Consider the following 20,648-nt stretch of genomic DNA (forward strand, 5'->3'; position numbering starts at 1 on the left):
GGCTCCTGCTCCCCACCCGGAGGCTTCTGCTGCTGCCACTGCCCACCCTCCCCCAGCCTCAGCCCTGCTTTCCTCCTCCTCCTCCTCTGCCCAGGAATTCAGGGCACTGACATCTTCCTTCTGTATTTCATGACCACGGCACCTACTGGGTTGCGGGATTACAGCCTGGGCATCCCTCGCGCTTCTTCCCCTCTCGGATGCGGGTGGGTGTCGGGTCTCTGCCGGGGCTCAGCCGCTCCCTCTCTTGACCAAACAGCAGGAAGCTCTCCAGCGAGCGTCAAGTGACGGCCGCGGAAAGGAGCAGCCGAGCCACAATATTTACTTCCAAATAGTTCTGCCCCCCCCCCCGCTTTCCCCAGGCTCAGGGTGACCTTCTTCCCCAGACACTTTCCGGGCTGCCTCGGCGAGAGGGGAGGGCAGGAGGTGCGGCGGCCATGATCCCCCGCCCCAAACGCCCCGACCGGACGCGGTCCCCTCCTTTCCGCGGGGCTGGTGGCGGGTGTAGTAAAGGGGCTGCGTGCGGAGCGCCTCCAAGGACAGTCGCGCCCGCCGGGCGGACGGTCTCCGAGGAGCCTCTCCAGGCCGGGGGTGTGTGTGTGAGGAAAAAGCCCCCCCCCGGAAGGAGACGAACCCCCCCCCGCAAGGTCCCCCGACGCTGGACTCTCATCCTAGCACGGGCGGCCTGGAAGGGTCCCTGCGCGTCCCGGAGCGCAGCCCTCGCCAAGGAGGCCCCGCGGGGCGTCGAGCCCCCGCCCTCGGGCCCCGCCGCCGGGCGCCCGAACCTCCGAGCCAGGCTCCGCGCGCCTTCCCGGGAGGACGCCGAGGGAGGCGGGAAGGGGGGGTCCTCGCCCTCCCTGGGCGGGGTGGTGGTGGTGGTGGTGGTGGCGGCCTTGAGGTGCTCAGGCCGGCAGGCAGGCAGGGTGACCGGCCCCGGGCGCCCCTTAGGGCAGCGGGTTTGACACGAGGGGTCGGCCCTCGGTGTTCTCTCCCGCTCCTCCTTCGCCCTGTTGGTCGACATCATTCTCGGCTCTCCAAGAAACGGCCCGGGGTCCTGGAACCCCGGGATGGGCTTTGTGGCCCGTTACCGCCCGCCGGGACACCTTCTTCGGTCTGCCCCTTCAGGGGAGGCCGAGAAACCGGGCGGGTTCGCCCCGAAGGAAGGAGTCCGGGCGTCGCCCTCCCCCCGTTCCAAAGCCACCCGCCCACCGCCCACCCCCCAGGATCCCTCTGGAGAAGGCGCCGGGCAGAGCAGGGCCCCGGCGGGGGAAGGGGCTCCCGGACCAGCGCTCCTTCCTCCGGGCCCTCGTGGGGAGGGATGAGGGTCCGCGGAGTGCTTGGCGGGGCACACGGACCCCTGACACGACCTTGACCGGGGGCTCGCTGGGGAGACCTTGCAGGTGAGCAGGGGGCTCTCGCTCGGGGCCCTTTTCCTGTTCTCCGCGGCGGCCACGTGGCCCGTCTTTTCACGGCCCGGGGCCGGGCACCGTTCCCCCCCCCCCCGGCTCTGGGGCTCCCCCGGCGGTCTTGCCGGTCCGGAAGCTTGGTCCCCTCCCCACGTCCGCCGCCAGAGGCCGCTCGAGCCTAACTTTTCCAGAGCTGGATTTCGCTCTCCTCCCTCCCTCCCTCCCTCCCTCCCTCTCAACCTCTTCCCCCCCCCAGCCTAATTCCAGGCAAAGGCCCGGGAGGCACCTGAGGCAAAGGGGGGGGGGGGGGAACGCGGCTCGCTGGACCGGGGCTGGAGCAGAACCCCGAACAGGGGAGTCCGGGAGCAGCCGCCCGGCTTGGGGAAGGGGAAGGGGAGCCAGCCAGCCAGCCAGTCAGGGTGGAGGCAAGGGAGCCCCGGAGCCCAGAGGAGCCTTGGACAGAGTTGGGGAGGCTGGGGCTTAAATGTCTCTAAGGGCGCTGAAGCGGCTTCCTCCTGACATGGACCCAGAGACACATGCGCGCGCACACACCCCTTGCCCTGTCCGGCCGGGCAGTGTACAGGATGCAGGCAAGCTTCCCCTTCTGAGCCTGTCTGCCTTCCACGGATGAGTTGGCACTGCCCCCGGTTGCTCCTTGGTTGCTGGACCCTGTCTCTGTCAGTCAACGTTCAGGCCGCAGAGGCTCCAGCCCCTGGGAACAGCTGGGCTCCCTGGCAATTGTCCCCCTGAGTCCACGAACCCCCCCCCTCCGTAGGGCGAGGAGGTTGGGCTTGTGCAGTAGCTGGGAGGGTGATGGGGCTTCCTGGGGGGGGGAGCCAGAAGAGGGGTGCATTAGCCTTGGGGCTTCTCATTAGCCTCTTGGCAGGGCCCACAAGAGGTGCCGTGAGTTAGACCCTCGTGATCCGTCCAGGAAAGAGTAGAAATGTAGGACGCTTTTCTCTCTCTGATGGGCAGGATGCTTGTGCAATTGGACTCTTTGTGTGTGTGTGTGTGTGTGTGTGTGTGTGTGTGTGTGTGTGTGTGTGTGTGTGTGTGTGTGTGTGTGTGTGTGTGTGTGTGTGTGTGTGTGTGTGTGTGTGTGTGTGAGAAATGTCATTGCTAGCTTTTAAATTAAAAGCGCACACGATCAGGCACTGGGCTGCTCTGAAATTTCCACAAGTGCCACTCACAGCCCGGCCGTTCTTGTGCGCCTCCGTCAAAAGGAAGGGGTCCATTTTGCTGACACTGGAGATGCTGTTCAGAGTCTTCCAGGGATTAATTCAAGGAGAATCAGTCGAGGCAGAAGAAAAAAAAGAGTTTGGCTTAACAAAACTGCTGTGGAGGAAGAAATGAAAAGCCTCAGGAACAGGAGATGTGGGGTGAAGGAAGGCAGGAGATTTTCCTGGCCATGGTGGGTGTTGGAAACTGAGTAGAGTTTCTGACTTTCCTCAGAGGTCTTCAGGCAGGTGTTGCAGAAAAGGTCCTGGATTCTGCAGAGAAGTTTGGAAAGGAGGCAATGGCTGGATTGGGCCCCACCTTCTCTTGGCCAGGGCCGGGGCTCGTCTGCTCCGGCCAGCCCTCCGGGTATCTCTCCTGGCCCCTTGGAGAGGGGCCTGGTCGGAGGGCACCTTGCCTGAGCCTGGAGCCAAGAGGAGGCACACCTGAGGCCTACCTGGGCTGCCTTGAGCTTGATGCCAGGTGGAGGCGGTAAGACAGAGTCAGGAAGCTTTCTTCCCTCCCCCCTCCCCCTTTATTGGAAGGATTGATTCACAAAGCTGATCTGAAAGAAGGCACCGGAAGGAACAAAAAACTTATTTTGTACCAGTTTTTGCTTTCCCTCCAAGCATCCACTTGCTTTCATCGGGACCTCAAGAGAAGGCAATTGTGGGCTCCAAGCCTCCAGCATGGGGAAAGGAAACGGTGATGCCTGGCCGGAGGTGAGTTGAGCAGCCGTTCAACTTTGCCGGCTGCCTCAATGTCATCCTGCCTGTGTGGTTGCCACGGGCTTCGTGCCATGATTCACAGCTACTGCTTGTTATCGTGAAATGTGAGGTAAAATATCGCCCGGCCTTGAAAAGAGCAGGTGCACCTTAGATGAGCCATGGCATGCCATGTGACAGAGAGACAGACTAGGTTTTGCATCATGAGGGCCAGCTGTCGTTAGAAGGAGGAGCTTCCCCTCCCTGGGCCATCATCATCACGGGAAAGGGGAGCTGCCTCTCACGTTCTCTGTTGTGCTGGAGGCAACTCAGCAACACGTCTTCTTGACTCAATTGCTCCTCAGTCCAGAGTCCGCGGGCTTGAACTTTCCAAGCAGGCTCTGGGCCTCCCGCCTCCAACCAGCATCCCAAAGGCAAAGCCCCGGGGAGTGGGGGATGGGTGGGAAAAGGCAGACGAGGGGAAAGGCACAGGCGCTGCAGGAAATGGAGCAAGGTCGGGGAATGGATCCATTTGGGCTCATGGGGCTGGGATTTGGGGGAGTGAATGAGTGGAAGCTGCTGGGGGGGGGGAGACACACCACTGCAGGTGTCTCCCTGCATTCCTCTGCACCTACATAACCCCCTACACACACACACACACGTACGCACGCACGCACGCGCACGCGCGCACACACACACACACACACACACACACACACACACACACACACACAGAGTATCTGCATGATCTGCAGGTGTCCCTATCAAGGGATCCTTGGAAAGGGGTCGCTTGCTCCAGTACTACACCTGGCTGTCAAGGGGTCTTCTTGTCCAGGGGACCACAGCAGGTTTGTGCCCACAACTGCAATATATAACGTGCCTCCTCTTCCTGCCCCCAGAAACCCTAGACAGCGAGGCTGTGAGATGGGGAGATGTTGTCCACAGAAGGCCGTCTTGCCATTTGCTGAGCCTTTGGTTTTTCTGCTGAGGTCGCCCCCAACACAGCAGAGCCCTCGGACAAGCCTGAAGGCAAGGAAATTTCGGGGGGGGGGGGGGGAGAGAAAATGGTGTTATAGAAACAGCTGACCATCAGAAAAAGAGGGGGGTAGGAAAAACCACAAGAGATCTCAGGCCCCACATCTTCCTGGTTCACAGGCAGGACAGCTAGGATGGCACACAGGTGTTTTAGAGAGACCTCAGGGAGCCCCCTGGAAATAGCTCTTTTTAGCACCTTTCCAGAGGGGCCTCATCCTGACGTCTGCCCGGTCCTCAGCCTTCGGGTGAGCGCCAGCTGGGGCCGGCACCAGCGCCAGCCTTGCCGTGGCTGCTCTGGGCTCCTCCTCATGGGGCAGCGATGTTCTCCCTCTGGCAGCGAATAAAGTGTCTGCAGGAGAACTGGTGACCACGTTTTCAACCCCACGGCATGTGGCAGCCATGGCAAGCTGAGCAGGCCCATTCATGGACAGCAGTGCAAACCAGGCAGGGGGTAGATGCTCTGTGTGTGTGTGTGTGTGTGTGTGTGTGTGGAGATTTTATATTGAAATCTCTTCCATGGGCAGTGAAAATGGAGCTGGCTTCCCAGCTGCTCGGGCATCTGGAGCTGTGCGCGATGGTGCCTCTTGCCTAACAAGAGCGTTCCTAGAAATAACACATCCCAGACAACTCCATCAACTCACCTTGCATTTCTCTGCACTTCTCAGAAGAATGCTTTGGAGCTGGTTAAGCTCCATTACAAAATGAACAGCCTTTTATGCTTTTTAGATGTGTGGATTAATACCCACCCATGAATGGTTGATCTGCTTTCTTTGATAGCATGTCAAGCGCGCAACAAAAGCAGGCCAGGAGGCATCGGTTGGAAAGGTAAGAAACATCACTGTTCACTTGTCGAGGCCATAGATGCCATTTCATGATGCTCAGACGAGGGGAAAGCATGGAGCGTTTCATCTTCAAGAGTATTAGCCAGGCTCAGCCTGATGCTCCATGGCCACCTGAGGCTGGCAGAAATTTCTCCTTTCCTGCTCTGGGTAAAAGTAGATCATCCTCAAGACCACACAATTACCAGTTTGTTTGCTCGCAAGGGAGTCGGCTCGTCCTCAAGGTGCATCAGCGCTGAGTGTCTCCGGGATGTTTTCAGAGTCACGCACAGCAGGCCGAGGATCTGATACTCTTCCTGGGAAGGAGTTTTGAAAAGGTAACAGAATGGTCCAGGGTATCTCACGCTAATGTGATGTGAAATCACCGACCTCTCCACATTGTTGGCAGCTGCATGAGTTCTCCCACCTTTGGGGCTGGAGACACTCCTTGCCTCCCCCACCCCCACCCCCCTCACCCCCCTGGGCCCAGATCTCCTGCCAGTGCAGCCCTTGCACCAATCAATTTCTCCTTCACTGAAGGCCGTTAATTGAAGTGTCGAGGAACCTTTCTCATAGCAGCCACACTCTGCTTGGCAACACAGCTCTTGGCTCAGGCGACTCTGCTGCAAGTGAAGGAAAAGAAGGAAGGAAAGTGGTGGGGGAGGGAGGGAGGGAGAGAAAAAGGCAGGACAACTCGGCCCCAGGACACTCCACGCCGGCTCCCTCCGGCTCCCTCCTGAATCTTGTTGGGAGGGTTTGCGACTTGTGTGAGAGAAGAAGGTTAGGGGGCCCGTCTCTGCCGCGAAGCCGGTCAGCCCCACCATGGACCTGAAATAAACAAGAGAAGCAGTTAAAAGCAGGCAACTATTTTAAGGAAGGACGTTACATCCCAGGTAGAAAAAAAAAGCCTAACCCTAATCCTAACTAGACAAATACACCCTCCAGGAGACAAGAGAGACAGCAAGTGTTTTCCTTGGAGAAGCAGGAAGGGAGGAAGACGAGAGGCCGAGGCTGATAGGCCGGCCCTAAGAAGATGTGTCTCACAAGAGGGGCAGAAGAGAGGGGAGGTCAGAGGGCCAGGCAGGGTAGAGAAGTCTTCTCTGGCCGCCTACGGCCAAATCCTCCTCCCGGTTATTCAGGCCAGACAGAGGCCTTAGAGGAGGAGGCCGGGCTCAGAAATGCCTCCTCGGGTGGCCCTGAGAGTGGGTCACAAGTCTTTCTGCCTTGCTTTCTAGCCAATTTCCTAGATCAAACTCGGATATAAGGGAGAAATCCTGTTTCCTTTTCAGTGACAGGATTTTCTTTAGAGATGCTTGTCTCCATAAACAGATTTGCAAATTAAGCCCCTGTTTTCCTTCTAGTGGCCAATCAAAAAACAAAACAGGTTGGAATGCAAGAGATGGAAGTGAGGGGAAGTATGTATTTTGAGGAACAGATGTCTGTTTGAATGAACCGTTGTCCCTTTTCCAAAAGCCATGCTCAGAAGGTTGCCTATTGCACCCTCCCTGAGTAAAACATTTGCTGTTTCCCTGCCGGTTGACTTAGAGGACGTAGAGGAGTGCCTCAGACTCCCCTCGGGCAGCGGCCGCAGCCGAGCCCCTGGGCTTTCGATGGGCCTTTCCTGTGGCAGGGCTGGTTCTGCTTAAGAATGGGGAGGGGGTGCTTTGGAGAGCAGCCCCTCCTGGAAAGCATGTGGGAGAACTCTTTTTGTGGGGGGGGGGGCAAATGTGGATGGCAGATGATGACAGTCAGCCCAGGATGGAGACTCGCCTCTTTAGCAGAGGAGGAGTGGGGGAGGGCTGTCAGGCAGCCAAGCAAGAAATAATAATGGAAGAAGAAATAATAATGGAAGAGGGGACGCGGGCAATTGCCGTCCTCTCAGCTGATGTCGTGTCCTTGCAAATTGGGAGGCAGCCTCCCTGTCTTGGAGGCTTGCAATCTAGCGGTGGTGGTGGTCGCTGGGAAACAAAGGAGGGAGGCCAAATATTCGGACCTGCTGCTCCTGATGGAAGGATGGTGTGTGGAAGCCAGCAGGAGAGGCAGGAGGTCCCCCCACACACACACTTTGAGGGCTGAAGAAGCACAGTTGGCGCAGAGCCCCAGTGCTGGAGATGGCGGGGCGGAGGTGTTTTCCATGTGAAACATTCGGGGGGGGGGGGAGGGCAGTTCTTTGGGCTTCATCAGAGCGCGTGCCTTGCTGAGCCTCCTTCCAGGCGGGAGGGGTGGGAGGCTTCGAGAGGCACGGGCAAGGCAAGGGCCACGGAACAGGGCTGGGGTGCAGACCTTCGGTGGTCCCCAGAGGGAGGAGGCTAGCCAGATGGAGCACCAGCCCCCCCCCCCCAAGTTATCCTAGCAAGCTCCAAATGACGGGAGTGCTTCCTTTGGGGTGGGAGGGGAGCTAAAGGGTAGGACACATACTGGCTCCAGGGGGCCGACCAGCCCCCCCCCGCCAGCTCCCCTCCCCCACCCCACCCTGCACGGCTTGCACAGCACCATGTGAGCAGCAGCAGCAGCAGCAGCAGGATTTATTTCCCCAAACAGATTAATGCTGCCACACACACACACACACACACACACACACACACACACACACACACACACACACACACACACACACACACACACACACACACACACACACACACACACACACACAGAGAGAGAGAGAGAGAGAGAGAGAGAGAGAGAGAGAGAGAGAGAGAGAGAGAGAGAGAGCTCTTCCACAGTTAGTCACTGCAATATATTGTAATGAAAACAGAAGATTTATTCTTCCATCATTTTATAGCACTTTCCAACATGGGGAGAGAAGTCAGGCTCCGGATTTCCTGAAGAATCACAACCAGCTTGACCCTGCTCTACCGGGGAGGGCTGTTGTGAGGAGGAATGTGGAGGGAATGTGGGGGGGGAGCAACAATGGCAATGGGTGCGGCTGAGGTCAGCCACCTCACTGGACGGTTTGCTTGGGGTGAAGCTGGGGGGGGACTCCTGGAGTTGACTAGAGCCCTCAGGCAGCCTGGAACCCCCCCCCCCCGAGAGTGCCAAGCAGGTTGACGTTGGCCAAACCCTCTTCTAAAGGGCACCTCTTGGAACTGGCTGTCGTGGAGCGTGGCCCCGGCCAGCCTTTCCTTCATGGAGGTCCAGACGCAGGGATCAACCCCCCCCCCCCAATGCCTAACAAGGCGTGTGCTGATGTTCAGTTGCCTTTGTTCCTGGTGAAAAAGGAAAAGGAGGGCGAGGAAGAGGATGGCCCCAGCCTCGGATCAGGCCCAGATCAACCGATGGGGGAGGAGGAGCCTTCAGAGGAAGCCAGTGGCCAGGGCTGCCATTTTCTCTTACGCTGTCTTTAAGAGCCCTTGGAGCTGGAATTCTCATCTGTCTCTAGCATTTCATAAAACGAAATTGCCACGAGACCATTTCCTCTCCAGGGAGCACTTGGCCTCCTTCTTCACCCAGCAACTTCCAGCTAAGGAACCGAGTGTGTCAGAAAGCTTGCCGTTCCTCTCCCCCTCCGACCCCCCCTATAGCCGCCCAGTGCTCCCCCCCCCTCGCTACACATTTTGTTCCACATTTTTGCAGGCTGGTGACCCTGATGAGGTTGGAACGTTGTCTGTTGGAGTTAAGGATCCGGGTGGGTCTTAATGATGCTGACAGCAGTTGCTTTCTGAGGGATGGGGTAGCGGAACCAGCACCCTTTGCAGCAGGTGAAAGGAATGCCACGGCCTTCCCTATGAATTATTCCACCTCCCAGGCTGGATGTCAAAGCAGAAAAATCCTGTTTTATTCGATCTGGAATTTCTCTGGCTGCTGAGCACTTTCACGGCAGCAGTGAGCCAGAGAGAAGTCACGCTGGCTGTGGAAGGTAGAAATGCCCTCTGCTCCTGGCCAGTGCCTGGCGCCAGGCCCTTGGGACCTCTTGCAAAGGGTGGCCTTTTCCCCTCCAAGCAGGTCATGAGATTCCCAGCTGCCTTTCACCCTGAGGCCCCTGACTATTGGACACAAGGATTTGGGGAGGCCACAGGGACTGGACTCAGGTGCAAAGGGACCCTAAGAAAAACAACAGGGTCACCACCCTCTTCCAGGTTTGATAGGTTATGCACAGTCTAGCCTTTTGTTGCATCATCTTGAAAGATGACAAATCATTTTTCTGCCTCAAAAGGAGGCATGCAGCAACCATTGCTGGATGGCAGAACCTTCTGGGTCCCAGATCAAATGACCTCCTGGGATATTTTCTGACTCCGGGGAAAATCCCAGCATAATAACAAGGGTTAGCAATAGGTCTCCATCCAGCTTCCTCTCCTGAACTTTCAAGGGCCTGTGAGAATTCCAGGGAATTCCCTGAATGGGATCAGCCTCCTGACAGTCCCGGCCCGTGGGTGACTTCTTTCTCTGCCGGGACAGGGTGTTGGAGGGGGACAACCACAACCACAACAAAAACCACACCCTTCGGTCAAGAGCAGGGGCCTCTTTTCGGGCACTGGTTCTGATCTACCCCCATAACAGCAGCTGCCCCCACCGCCCTTCTGCACGGCCTGTGGCCAACACAGGGTGGGTGGATGGGTCACTGAGTGGAACTTTTGGGGCTACAGAGGACCTGTCTGGTGTGACCAAAAAGAAGCGCAGCTGGCGGGGCCTGAAGGTGATGCCTGGGGGGAAAGAGGACTACCAGGAGTGCCTGAGAAACGGGAGCATTTCAAAGACTGGAAAACCAAGGGAGCTTCTCCTTGGACATCCGCAGAGGGGGCCCCGGACCTTCGCCCCCGGCCCTATTCGGGTGTCTTTGACCTGCCAAGAATTCCTGGGATGTGTAGAATGGGACAATCCCCCCCCCACTCTCCGGCTTGGGTGTGTGCTGTCCCAGGAGGCAAGGAAACGCCTTGTGAAGTGTGTGTTTGTGTCAAACACCTTGTTTCAGCACACAAGCATATTTGTCGCCTTGCACAAGTGTGTGTGTGTATTTGTGGGAGGGGGGCTCCTGGAGGGGGAGGTACTCACCGGGTAGAGGAGGCCTGTTAATACTCACTGTTAGAACTTGCTGCAAATCAGGACGGCTTGCTCTCCCCGCAGCCACAAAAGGCTGGACCGGAAGGGCAGCAGTAGGGCAGTGGCTCATCCTCTGGAAGCAGGGGTGCTGCACCTGCCACTGCAGGGGGACGTGAGAGGGTGTCCCCTGCTCACTGACTCCTCTCCCAAGACAGAGGCTGCCCTTCCGCCCCCCCCCCCGCACACGCGCACACACTGCCCTTGCTAAGCCACCAAGGTCGCCCAAAGGGAATGCCTGCTGGTGCTGGTGCTGGCACCGGACAGTTTGCTGGCAGGTTGATCGCTTTGTGATTGACTGTAACCCCGTTGGGGTTGTTCTAGAACTCCTCAGAGGCCACGGCGCTGTCAGGGTGGGGGGGGCAGTTTGAGGTGCAAGGCCCCCTCTGCCAAAGGAAGGGGTCCAAGCACAGCGATGCCCAAGTGGGCAGAGGGGTTGCCGTCTACACGGGTCTCCCTCTTCCTTGACCTCTTCTGCACCGAGTCTGAAAATGACCTTTTACTGCTGGACAGCAAGTGGGTGAAGAGCAGAAAGCCAAGCAAGCAGAGGGCAGCTCTTGTTGCAGAAGGGGGGGGCGGGCAGCAAGCGGTTTTGGGAATGTCAGCCCTTGCAGGGGCCAATTTTCATGGGGTCTCTGCGCCTGCACAGCAAGGGTGCAGGCAGCCCATGGAGCTGTTTCACTGCCTCCTGTGAGGCGAGAGCCCCCCCCCCCGAAGTGGAGCCGCCTCTTGGGCTATACACGACCCAGGAAGCTGAAGCGCTGGCCCTGGCACCCCAGTTGGGGGGGGGGGAGGACATCCACGAACCAGAAAGGCCTCCAGCAGGGTCTGGGTTCCGGAAGCCCAGCTGAGGGAGGAGGTTCCGCCTGGAGAAGACGGCGGGTGATCCAACGGCCCTCTTGAAAGGCACCAAGGGGGTGGCGTGGGGAAAAGAGGAGGCCTCTGGCTTGCCCCCAACTCCTGCCACAAGCCGGACTCTAAGCGATGGGTTTGAATGACAGAAAGCAGATTCCACAAGGAAGAACGTCCGGATGCCAAGAGCTGTTCGGCCCTGGAAAGAAGTGCCTCGGAAGACGGAAGAGGTTTCTCCTTGGTGGGAGAAGATTTTGAAGCCGAGTTTGCAAGCCCGGCTCTCAGGGATGACTTTGCTGTGGAGGAAAGGGAGCGGGCCGAGAGGGCTCCCGGGGGGGGGGGCATTCCGCCGCCTCGGGGTTCTTTGAAGGCTGTGGCCAAGCATTAGGAAGACCTTTGGGTGGGGGTGGGGGTGGGGGGGAGAGGCTTGGCTGTGGAATAGAGGGGGGGGCTCTGAGGGTGGTGGCAGGGGCTCTCCCTCGGCCCCTCTGTCCAAAGGCGGCTCTGAGCCCTTCTGTAGCTCCAGGCCAGACCTTGGATTCCCCACCACCCCACCCCCACCCCCACCCCCTCCTGCGGAGCAAGCAGAAGAAAAGGTAGAGGCTGGTCCGGAAAAGATGCCTTTCTCCTCTTTAATTATTCGTCTTGAGAGCAAGTATGTATCCCTTGATGGGAACTCCCGCAGATCATGCGGAGCCATCTTGGCCACGGCTGCCCCACCAAGAAGGCCTGGGCGCTGCCTGTTGCCACCCCCCCCCCACACACACACACACACACCCAGGGGCAACGAGCAGCTGGCCCTTCAGCTGGGACACTTTCCCGCTCCCCTGTGTGGGCAAGAAGCAGCCCCCCTGCATCTGATTATGGGACGGGGTGTCAAGCAGCGCCACCCCCAAAGTGACCCCCTTTCTTTGGGGGGCCACAGGCTCAAGAGTGCCTGGTGCCCTCCTGCCCCACCTTGTCTGGGTGCAGCTGCAAGGCCCTGCCACGGGTGCTGGACACTTCCTGCCCTCCCCCTCAAGGATGCTGAAAAGGGTAAAGAGAGTTGGGGGGGACTTTCCTCCGGCTCCCTTCCCCTCCCCTTCCCCCTCCTGCGTTGGCTGGCGGGCAGATCCCGCTGAAAGGGGGGCGGGGGGGCGCGCGGAGATCTCCCAACCAGCAGCCCTCCTGGGAGCCCCGCAGGCCCTCGACAGCCCCGTCCTCTTCGTTCGACAGGAGGAGCCCCTCGGCTGGTGTTGAGCCTCCGCGTAGAGGAGCAGTCTTCCTCCAGCCAGAGCGAAGTCTGCCCAGGCCCCCTGCGGCCCTGCCCTGCCCTTCCCTCCCCCCCTCCCGGGGCTTCTTCTCGGGCGAGGGCAGCCGCTGAGCTGATGGGGCGCCCGGGCCCGCCTCTCCGCCCTCTGCCCCGAAGAGCGCGCAGCCAGCCCAGCGGAGCCCGAGCGGCCGCCAGGGGGAGGCGGCGCTGCGGAGGTGGAGGACGACGCCGAGGCGGAGGCAGAGGCGGAGGCTCGCCCGGGCTCGGCCTATCCGGTGGCGGCGGGCGCGGCGCTCCTCCTCCGGTTGTTTGCGCTCCGCTGCGCCGCGCGGAGAGAAGAGCGCGGAGGGCGGCGCGCGGTGATGGAGGCGCCTCTGGAGGGGCCTCGCGGCTGGCGGCGGCGCACGTAGCCCAGCGCCGGCTCCCCCGGCCCGGCTGCCGTTGGACTCCGGAGCTTCCCGCCGCAGCGGCGGCAGCAGCAGCAGCCCGCGGTCCTCGCCCTCCGCACCGCCTTGCCTCGCCTCGCTCTGCCTCCTCGCGGGGAGAAGAACCGCCGCTTGCTTCCGCGACCGGCCAAGTTTCCTCGGTGAGTTGGCGGAGGGCGCCCGAGATCTGTCGCAGCCGGCCGGGGCCGGGGCAGCCCTGGGGAGCCGTCGGCGAGGAGGGGGGGGGCCGGGCCCCGCGCTGCTCTCCTGCACGGCGCCGCCGCCGCCCGCTTTCCCTCTCCGGGAGGGAGACCTCTCCACCGAGCCCGCCATGGAGCGGAGCGCCGCCGCCTGCCTGCCTGCCTGCCTGCCTGCCTGAGCTGCAGGTAGAGCGACGCGGCGAGCCCTCCGCCCGCGGCTGCCTGTGTGTATGTGTGTTTGTGTGTGTGTGTGTGGGGGGGGAGTTTGAGGAGCTGGGGTGGCGCTCGCGGCCGAGGGGGCCGGAGGTACGCCAAACCCCGCGCGCCCTCCGCGTCCGGCCGAGGGGCTCCGGCGTGAGGCAGCCGTCGCCGCGGGAGCCGAGTCCCTGGAGGGCTTTTGGCCGAAGCTGCAGCCCGGGGAAGCTTAGGGGGTCTCTCGCCCCCGAGGAGCGGAGGCAGGGGAGGCTAGCGGGGGGGGCGCCCGGCCGCCGCCGCCGCCGCTCTCCGCGCCTCGCCCCGCCGGGGATCCTTTCCCCTCCGAGGCAGGGCTGCGGCTCAACCGAGCCTGCAGCTGGCGCGCCGAGATGCAGCTGCTGCTGCTGCTGAGGCCGCCGAGGGAAGGACGGGGCGAGGGAGGCAGCTCGCTCGCTCGCTCGCTCGCTCGGCGGGCCATTTCGGCGAGATGGCCGAGGCGACCGGCAGGGCGAGCAGCCCCAGCACCCGCGGTTTCAAGCCGGGCGCCCGCCGGAGACTCTCCGCCGCGCCGCCTTGGGTCCGAGGGTCCGGGCTGGCCGGAGGTTGTTCTCGGGTGGCCGGCGGCCGGCGGGCGCGACGTGGCGTCCCCTTCTGCTGCGGCCGGAAGGCAGGCGAGGGATCCCCCGGGACAGCGCAGCCCGCGGACGGTCTGGTCCTCACCCTCGGGCGGGCGGGCGGAGCGGAGCGGTCGCTGCCGCCGAGTCCGTGGCAAGCCGCGCAGATGCCGGGGCTCTGGGGCGCGGGACGGGGGCCGGAGGGTGGGGTGGGGTGGGGGGGCCAGCACGGCAACTGACCACGTTCGTGGGTTCTCGGGACGCGCCCTCCTCGCCCACTTCCTTAGGGAGTCCCCGAATGTCCCCGCGTCTCCAAGCGCGATTCCCGAACGGGGAGGGAAGTCTGGGTGTTGCGGGGAGGGGGAATGTCTCCTCTTGCTGGGCTCGGGGACAGAAGCTGGGTCGGGAAGAGACGAGAAGGAGCAAAGCCTGGACCGTTGCGGGGTTGGGGAGCGGGAGGAGGGAAGGTGGCGCCAGCGCCTCGGGCAGCCCTCCCTCGAGGCCCCGAGCGCACCGGTCCATGGGATGGGGGGGAGACCCTCGCGCCCCCCCCCCGCTCCGCGTCTCTCCGGAGACGGACCCTGGAGCCAGGCCTCGGCCCCCCCTGTTCCCGGGAAGGCGCCCTTGAGCGGGGTTCTCTCCCCTACCTGAGCGTGCGCTCGGGAGCCCCACCTGGCCCCACAAGCGGAATGGCCAGGCCTCCCCCAGCCGGCGGGCCCTGGGGGGGGGAGAGCGGCGGGGGCGGTTGGGGGGCTGAGGCCGAGACTCCCACCCCCCTGCCCCGCGTCAAGGGCTGTCGGGGGAGGCTCTTCCTCACTCCCAGTGGAGCTGGGCGGCCGCCCAGCGCTTGGACAGGTAGCCTCTCATTCTGCGTCAAGGGGCTCCGGCAGCAGGAGGGGTGGGAGGACCCTGAGCCCCCAGGCTGAGGTCTTCAGGCAGCTCGGCCTCTGTGGCGGCGCGGTGGGCCTCCGGCTGCCTCCTTTCCCAAGGGAGGTTATTTTAGTCCCTGTCTTCTGCACAGCCCCTCCCCAAACAGACAGACAGACAGACAGACGGGGACACACACACACACACACACACACACACACACACACACACACACACACACACACACACACACACACACACACGGTCAGTGGCTGTTTACAAGCCAAAGGCCTTCTAGTCAGGAGAGCGCCCCCCCAGGGCAGAGCGGGAGTGTGGGGGCCCTGCTGCTTCCTGCAGCCTCCTGAGTGAGAAGCCCCCTTTGCTGGGCTTGAGCCCTGGGGGTGGGGGCGGGGTGGGGGTTGGGAGCCCCCCCGCTCTTTCACGCAAACCTGACGCGCAAACCTGATGCTCCGCTCAGGCACAGGAGGAGCACAGCACCACCTGTTGCTCTCCCCACCTGTCTCCCTAGGAGACCTGACCTGGAGGCACCCCCCAACCCCAACCCCGTCTGGACCAGGTTTCCCAAGGCCAGGGAAGAGGTGGCTTCCTGTCACATGCTAATAGGGAGCCCATCTCTCTCTTTCTCTCTCTCTCTCTCTCTCTCAAGGGAAGACACGGTGGAGCACATTGCAGCATTAGTTCATATGGAGGGGGTGAGGAGGAAAAAACTGCTTGAAGAAATAGAGAGGGAAGGTGGGTGTTGCTCCTTCCCCCCACCCCACCCTACCCATGGTTGGGCTCACAGTATCCCCTACTGATTTAGAGTCCTAAATGGGGAAGATGGGACCTTCTTGTATTGCAGGGCAGGAAACTCCCAAGTGCTCTGGGTGGCAAACTAGGAGGAGAGACTTTGCCAGGGGTTTTGGCCCACGGCTGCTCCCCCATGGAAAGGTAGCTCAACTCTCGCCCGGGCCCCACGCTGCCTGCCCCGGCCTTCCTGCTTTCCATATGCCGCTGGTCCCCCCCCCCAGTGATCTGCCCCTCTCCCATCTCGCCTGGTTGCTCAGTCCACCCACTGAGGGTTGTGAGGCATATCCCCCCCACTTTCAGCAGACAAGAAGCGTCCACTCCCAAGCTGGCTGATTTGAAGGCCTCTGCAGGTGGCTGGGGCTGCAGGTGTGTGTGTGTGGGGAATGCCCTCCAAGTTCCTGGTTCTGCACCCCAGGTGCTGCTTTGAGCCATCAGATCGGAGGACAAGCAGGGGGGGGGCTTGGCTCCGGGGGTCTGGGTGCCATCAGCCAGCTCCAGTGGGGGCTGAGGAGGAACCAGGTGGCTCGTCTGATGGGACTCCTTTGGGAGCACATGGAGACCCAGACCAGCAGAGGAGCTCTGGCGGAGGGGAGCCCATGGGACCCTGACCTACCTCAGCACAGAGGAACATACCCAGGGGTGCCCTCCGCCCTCTGGGCCCCCGCTGCGGTGCTGCCATCCACACTCATGTTCCCCTCTTCCGACCCCAGGCTCACACCTGCCCTTTTGTCCCTCGGGCTCAGCTTTGACTCCCTTCAGAACTCTAGGAAGGGGGTCTCCCCTCGTTTTGTGGAAGAGTCAGCTCCCTCCCCCCCTCAAAAAAAAGTAGGGACCAAACTCTGGCTTTCTGATGGATTTGAAAGGCCTTCTTGCAAACTCTGTGGCTGTACCGTACATTGCATAACCACCTCTTGCATTGTGCACGTCAGTGTGTTGCTACAGGAAATACTCCTTTGTTGCACTCATTCTGGCTGACGCAAAGGGTTGGAACAGCTGAACTACTGGAATCTCTAAGCAGAGGGGAGGAAGGCAGAAGAGGAGGAGGAGGGGGGGGCTACCAGAATTCGCATAGGGATCTCCTGGGGTCTGAACATTCCTGGTGTCAGGTAGCAAAGCAGATAAAGCTATGAAGCGTGTGCCCATGAATGCGTGAGCGCACCACCACAGAGCACTTACTTGCGAGCAGTCGTTTTGAACGCCTACTGGATTTTGCGTGTCTCCTCCAGGAGGACTCCGTGGCCGAGGGTTGTGCCCTGAGAGGGCTGAGGGCGTCTGCGCGACCTCTTTTCACCTCTACGCTGCATGCATTTCCTGGGAAACTTTTTAAAATCCAGCAGATCCCCAGTGTGGTGGAGCAGAGAGAGCGGTGGACTCAGACTTGGCAGACTTGGAGGGCTTGGATCCCTGCCTGGCCGTGGAGACTCCCTGGTGGTGGGAGGTGGGGGGGGGGGCTGGTGGTAAAACCACTTCTTAAATGTCTCACTGACCTGAAAAGCACTGGCAGTGCCACTAGAAGTTGGTTCCAGCTCAACAGAGTATATGCCCGCAGGTACTTTCGCAAGATCATGCTGCCTCTTTTTATATGCAGAGCAAACCTTCTGATTTTTAAAATACTTTGCAACGTCTTAGGTGCAATGCTGGAGGCGTTCAGGAGAGAACTGGACAACCTTCTTTCAGATATGCTTTGACGGATTCCTGCCTTGAGCAGGAGCTTGGACTCGATGGCCTTATTAGAGGCCCCTTCCGACTCCATGGTTTTAGCATTGCATGAAAAGTGTTAGTTGCCTTTTGGGCTCTACATGAAATAATGAGTCTGGGTTCGGAAGCCCTACTCATTCATTCATTCTTTCTTTCTTTCTTTATCTCCTAGATGTGGTGGAGAGTGACGGGAAGCCAAGCCAGAGCCTGACTTATCCACAGGCTTCCTTCAGGAGTTGGGGACTGCTCACCTTCCAATGGGCCTTTGGGTGACTCAGAAACCTTGGCAGCAGCCAGGATGAGCCCATACCCCTCTCAAGGGCCTTGCATCACTCAGCAGGGGGGTGCTTCTGCTGCTGCCGCCACCGCCTCCACCCCTGCCTCCTAACCATGCTGAAAGTGACCAGACTTTCTCAAGGATCGAAAACATCCCCGTTCTAGTGGGAAGGGATTCGCCAGGATTGCTCTCCATGGTGTCTGCTCTCTTCCAGAGTCTGATCTCTTCCTGCATCTATAAGATCTACAGAGGAATGTTTACAAAGAAATTGGGAAACAGTACAAAGAAGAAAGAGAGTTGCCAAAGCAACAAGGAGCCCGATCCTGCCCACGATCTGGCCCAAGCAAAGAGCCCTAAGCTCTCCAGCGCTTTGAGGAGCACCGTGAAGAAGATCGCCAAGCGCTCCTCCGCCCGCCACTTGTCGAGGGACGCTGACGGGGGCAGCCAAGAGTTCTCCCTCTCCCCCACGTTCAGCTACCGGGTCGCAATCGCCAATGGGCTCCAGAAGAGTGTTCTCCTAGCCCACAAGCATGACGCTCCTCCTCCTCCGGACGTGTCTTCCACCGAGAGCTCCTTTTCGGAGCCCCTGAGTGCCGAAACCACGGGCCTGAGCAGCAGCCGGGAACTTTCCTCCCACGCCATGCCGGTGAGGCGCAACCGCAAGAGCGTGAGCAGCCTCGCCCCTTCTGACGGCAGCTCGGACGGGGAGCGCACCCTGCACAGCCTGAAGCTGGGGGCGCTGCGGAAGTTGCGGAAATGGAAGAAGAGCCAGGAGTGTGTCTCCTCCGACTCGGAGCTGAGCACCTGGAAGAGGTCCTGGGGCCTGCGGAGCAAGTCGCTGGACCGGACGGCCCGCCCGCAGAAGTCCAGCACCCTCGAGCCGGGCTTCAGCTCGACAGGCTGCATCAGCCAAACCCACGACGTGATGGAGATGATCTTCAAGGAGCTTCAGGGCATCAGCCAGATCGAGACGGAGCTCTCGGAACTGCGGGGCCACGTCAACGCCCTGAAGCAGTCCATTGACGAGATCTCCAGCAGCGTGGAGATCGTGCAGAGTGAGATTGAGCAGCTGCGGACAGGTTTCGTGCAGTCCAGGAGGGAGACGCGGGACATACACGATTATATCAAGCGGATCGGGCACTCGGGGAGCAAAACCGGCCTTAGGTTTTTAAACGTGCCCGAGGAGAAGTTTGAAAACCTTGAGCATGTGGTGTACAGAACTTTGGTGGAGAAAATGGGGTTTCCAGAGGCACAGAATTCTGTCAAAATAGAAGTGGCACACCGGATGGGGCAGCCCCGGGAGTGCCCCGGTGCGAAGCCCCGCCCCATCCTGGTTTACTTCGAGACGCCACAGCAGAGAGATTTAGTTCTGAAAAAGTCTTACAAGCTCAAAGGCACTGGGATTGGGATTTCCACTGATATTCTCCCTCACGATGCCAGGGAAAAGAAAGAGCGGACTCTGCCTTCCTCACAGACATACGAAAGTATGGACAGGAAGCTGCTGGCTGTTGACCCCAAAGCTAAGAAGCATGACTGGGAGTCTCCCGACAGCAGTGACAGAGAACTGGAGTCAGATATAAACTGCAATAGTTATGCAAAGATTTCCAAATCGGCGCCCCAGATGAAAAGAAGTCCTGCCAAGGCTCGGGAGGAACCTTTGGACACCCGAGTCCAGAAGGGAGCTTCCGAGGGCAACAGCCCCTCAAGTAAAGTCAGCTACAGCCGAGAGTGCCCCAAAACTGAGGGTCCACGGGAGGAGCCCACGGCTGGCGGCTACTCCACCGCCCACTCTCTCTGGCAGTCACAGAACGACTTTGCCACCTTGAAGCTCAGCCGCTCAGAATCTGATTTTTCTAAGCTCTGCCAGTCATACTCTGAAGATTTTTCAGAGAATCCGTGTTTTGGTAGAACCAGTGGCAGCTCCCTTTTATCTTTCTCTGATCGAGAACTGTGGCAGCGAACGCAGGATAACCGATCCAGCTGGTGTGCTGAGTCTCAAGAACAGGCATCCAATCAAGAAGATGGGAGCCTTTACAGAGTGGGGGACGACGGTGGGAACGCAGAAGCGGCTGACAGTGGAGTCAGCAATGGGCTCATGTGCGTCTCTGGAGACCAGAGTCATTACAGCAACTCTCAGGTCTCCTTGGAAGGTGACTTTTCCCCATGGAACCCAATGGAGCAAGACACAGATCTGGGGTTAGACTCATCCACCCAAGACATGCTGACCTATGACCTGAGCAGCTCTTCTGACCAACAGGTAGACTACGGCCAAATGTCTGATGCCCAGTACGATGCAGAGAATGATGATTTTGCCATGAACAACTCCGCTTCTGATAAGGGTCTTGACAGCGAAAAACAGAGCCCGTGGACCGGCCAGTATGATGACTACCAGGAGATGAATGCCAGCACCCTGTACCAGAACCAGAACAGGGTGCCGACAATGTACCGAAGCCAGAGCGAACTGCCCAGCGATAACTCGGAGGAAGCCCCTCCCAAGTCCTGGCACAGCCGGCTCAGCATCGACCTGTCCGACAAGACGTTCAGCTTTCCTAAATTTGGGAACACTCTGCAGAGGGCGCGGTCGGCCTTGGAGGTGGTGTGGAATAAAAGCGCCCAGAGCCTCAGCGGGGGTGAAGAGAGCGGGTCGTCTTTCATGGGGAGGTTTCGAACTTTGTCGCCGTCAACGGCGAACGAGTCCAGCACCACCCTCGACTCGGACGTTTACACAGAGCCGTATTATTACAGAGCTGACGACGAGGAAGACTACAGCGAGCCTGTTGGGGAGAATGAAACAGATTATGTGGAAGTTATGGAGCAGGTTCTCGCTAAACTGGAAAACAGAACCAGTGCCAGTGAGTTGGAGGAAGAAATCCCGGAGGATGAGCCTGAGCAGACCCCGTACGAGAGCCCGTACGCCTTCTCGCAAGACGGGACGCCCGAGGGCTGCTTCGAAAGCCTGGTGGTTGGTGACAATGACATGATGGAATTTGCGGATGAGGTGACTGTAGAAACCAGAGAGGAAGGAGGCGAAGATGAAAACCAGAATTTCCCAGAGGTTCCTGTCGAGACACCCGTGAAAAAGAGGGTGCGGCCGTCCTTCAAAGAAGCTGCTCTGAGAGCCTACAAGAAGCAGATGAGTGAACTGGAGGAGAGGATCCTGGCTGGAGGTAGGGCTTAGAAGCAGCAAGGGCAGCGGTGAGCCCCGCGGCCACGGCCCAAGGTGGATTTTGTAGGTGCCCGTTTTTT

At 60.0% G+C, this 20,648-nt stretch overlaps 1 protein-coding gene across 2 annotated transcripts in view; it reads left to right on the forward strand.

Moving 5' to 3' along the window:
- The first annotated feature begins 17,431 nt into the window (after window positions 1-17,431).
- The window catches only part of UNC13C (unc-13 homolog C), a 62,395-nt gene continuing 59,178 nt past the window's right edge, over window positions 17,432-20,648 (forward strand). The window contains exon 1 of one of the 2 annotated variants that reach the window (XM_078381132.1): window positions 17,432-20,569. In XM_078381132.1, the coding sequence (XP_078237258.1) occupies window positions 17,596-20,569 (2,974 nt within the window). In that variant the 5' untranslated portion in view covers window positions 17,432-17,595. The remainder of the gene's footprint in view (window positions 20,570-20,648) is intronic. The other variant, XM_078381131.1, reaches the window with a different exon arrangement.

This window comes from Pogona vitticeps, chromosome 12 (genome assembly GCF_051106095.1).
Source record: "Pogona vitticeps strain Pit_001003342236 chromosome 12, PviZW2.1, whole genome shotgun sequence".
In the NCBI taxonomy this organism is placed as follows: Eukaryota; Metazoa; Chordata; class Lepidosauria; order Squamata; family Agamidae; genus Pogona; species Pogona vitticeps.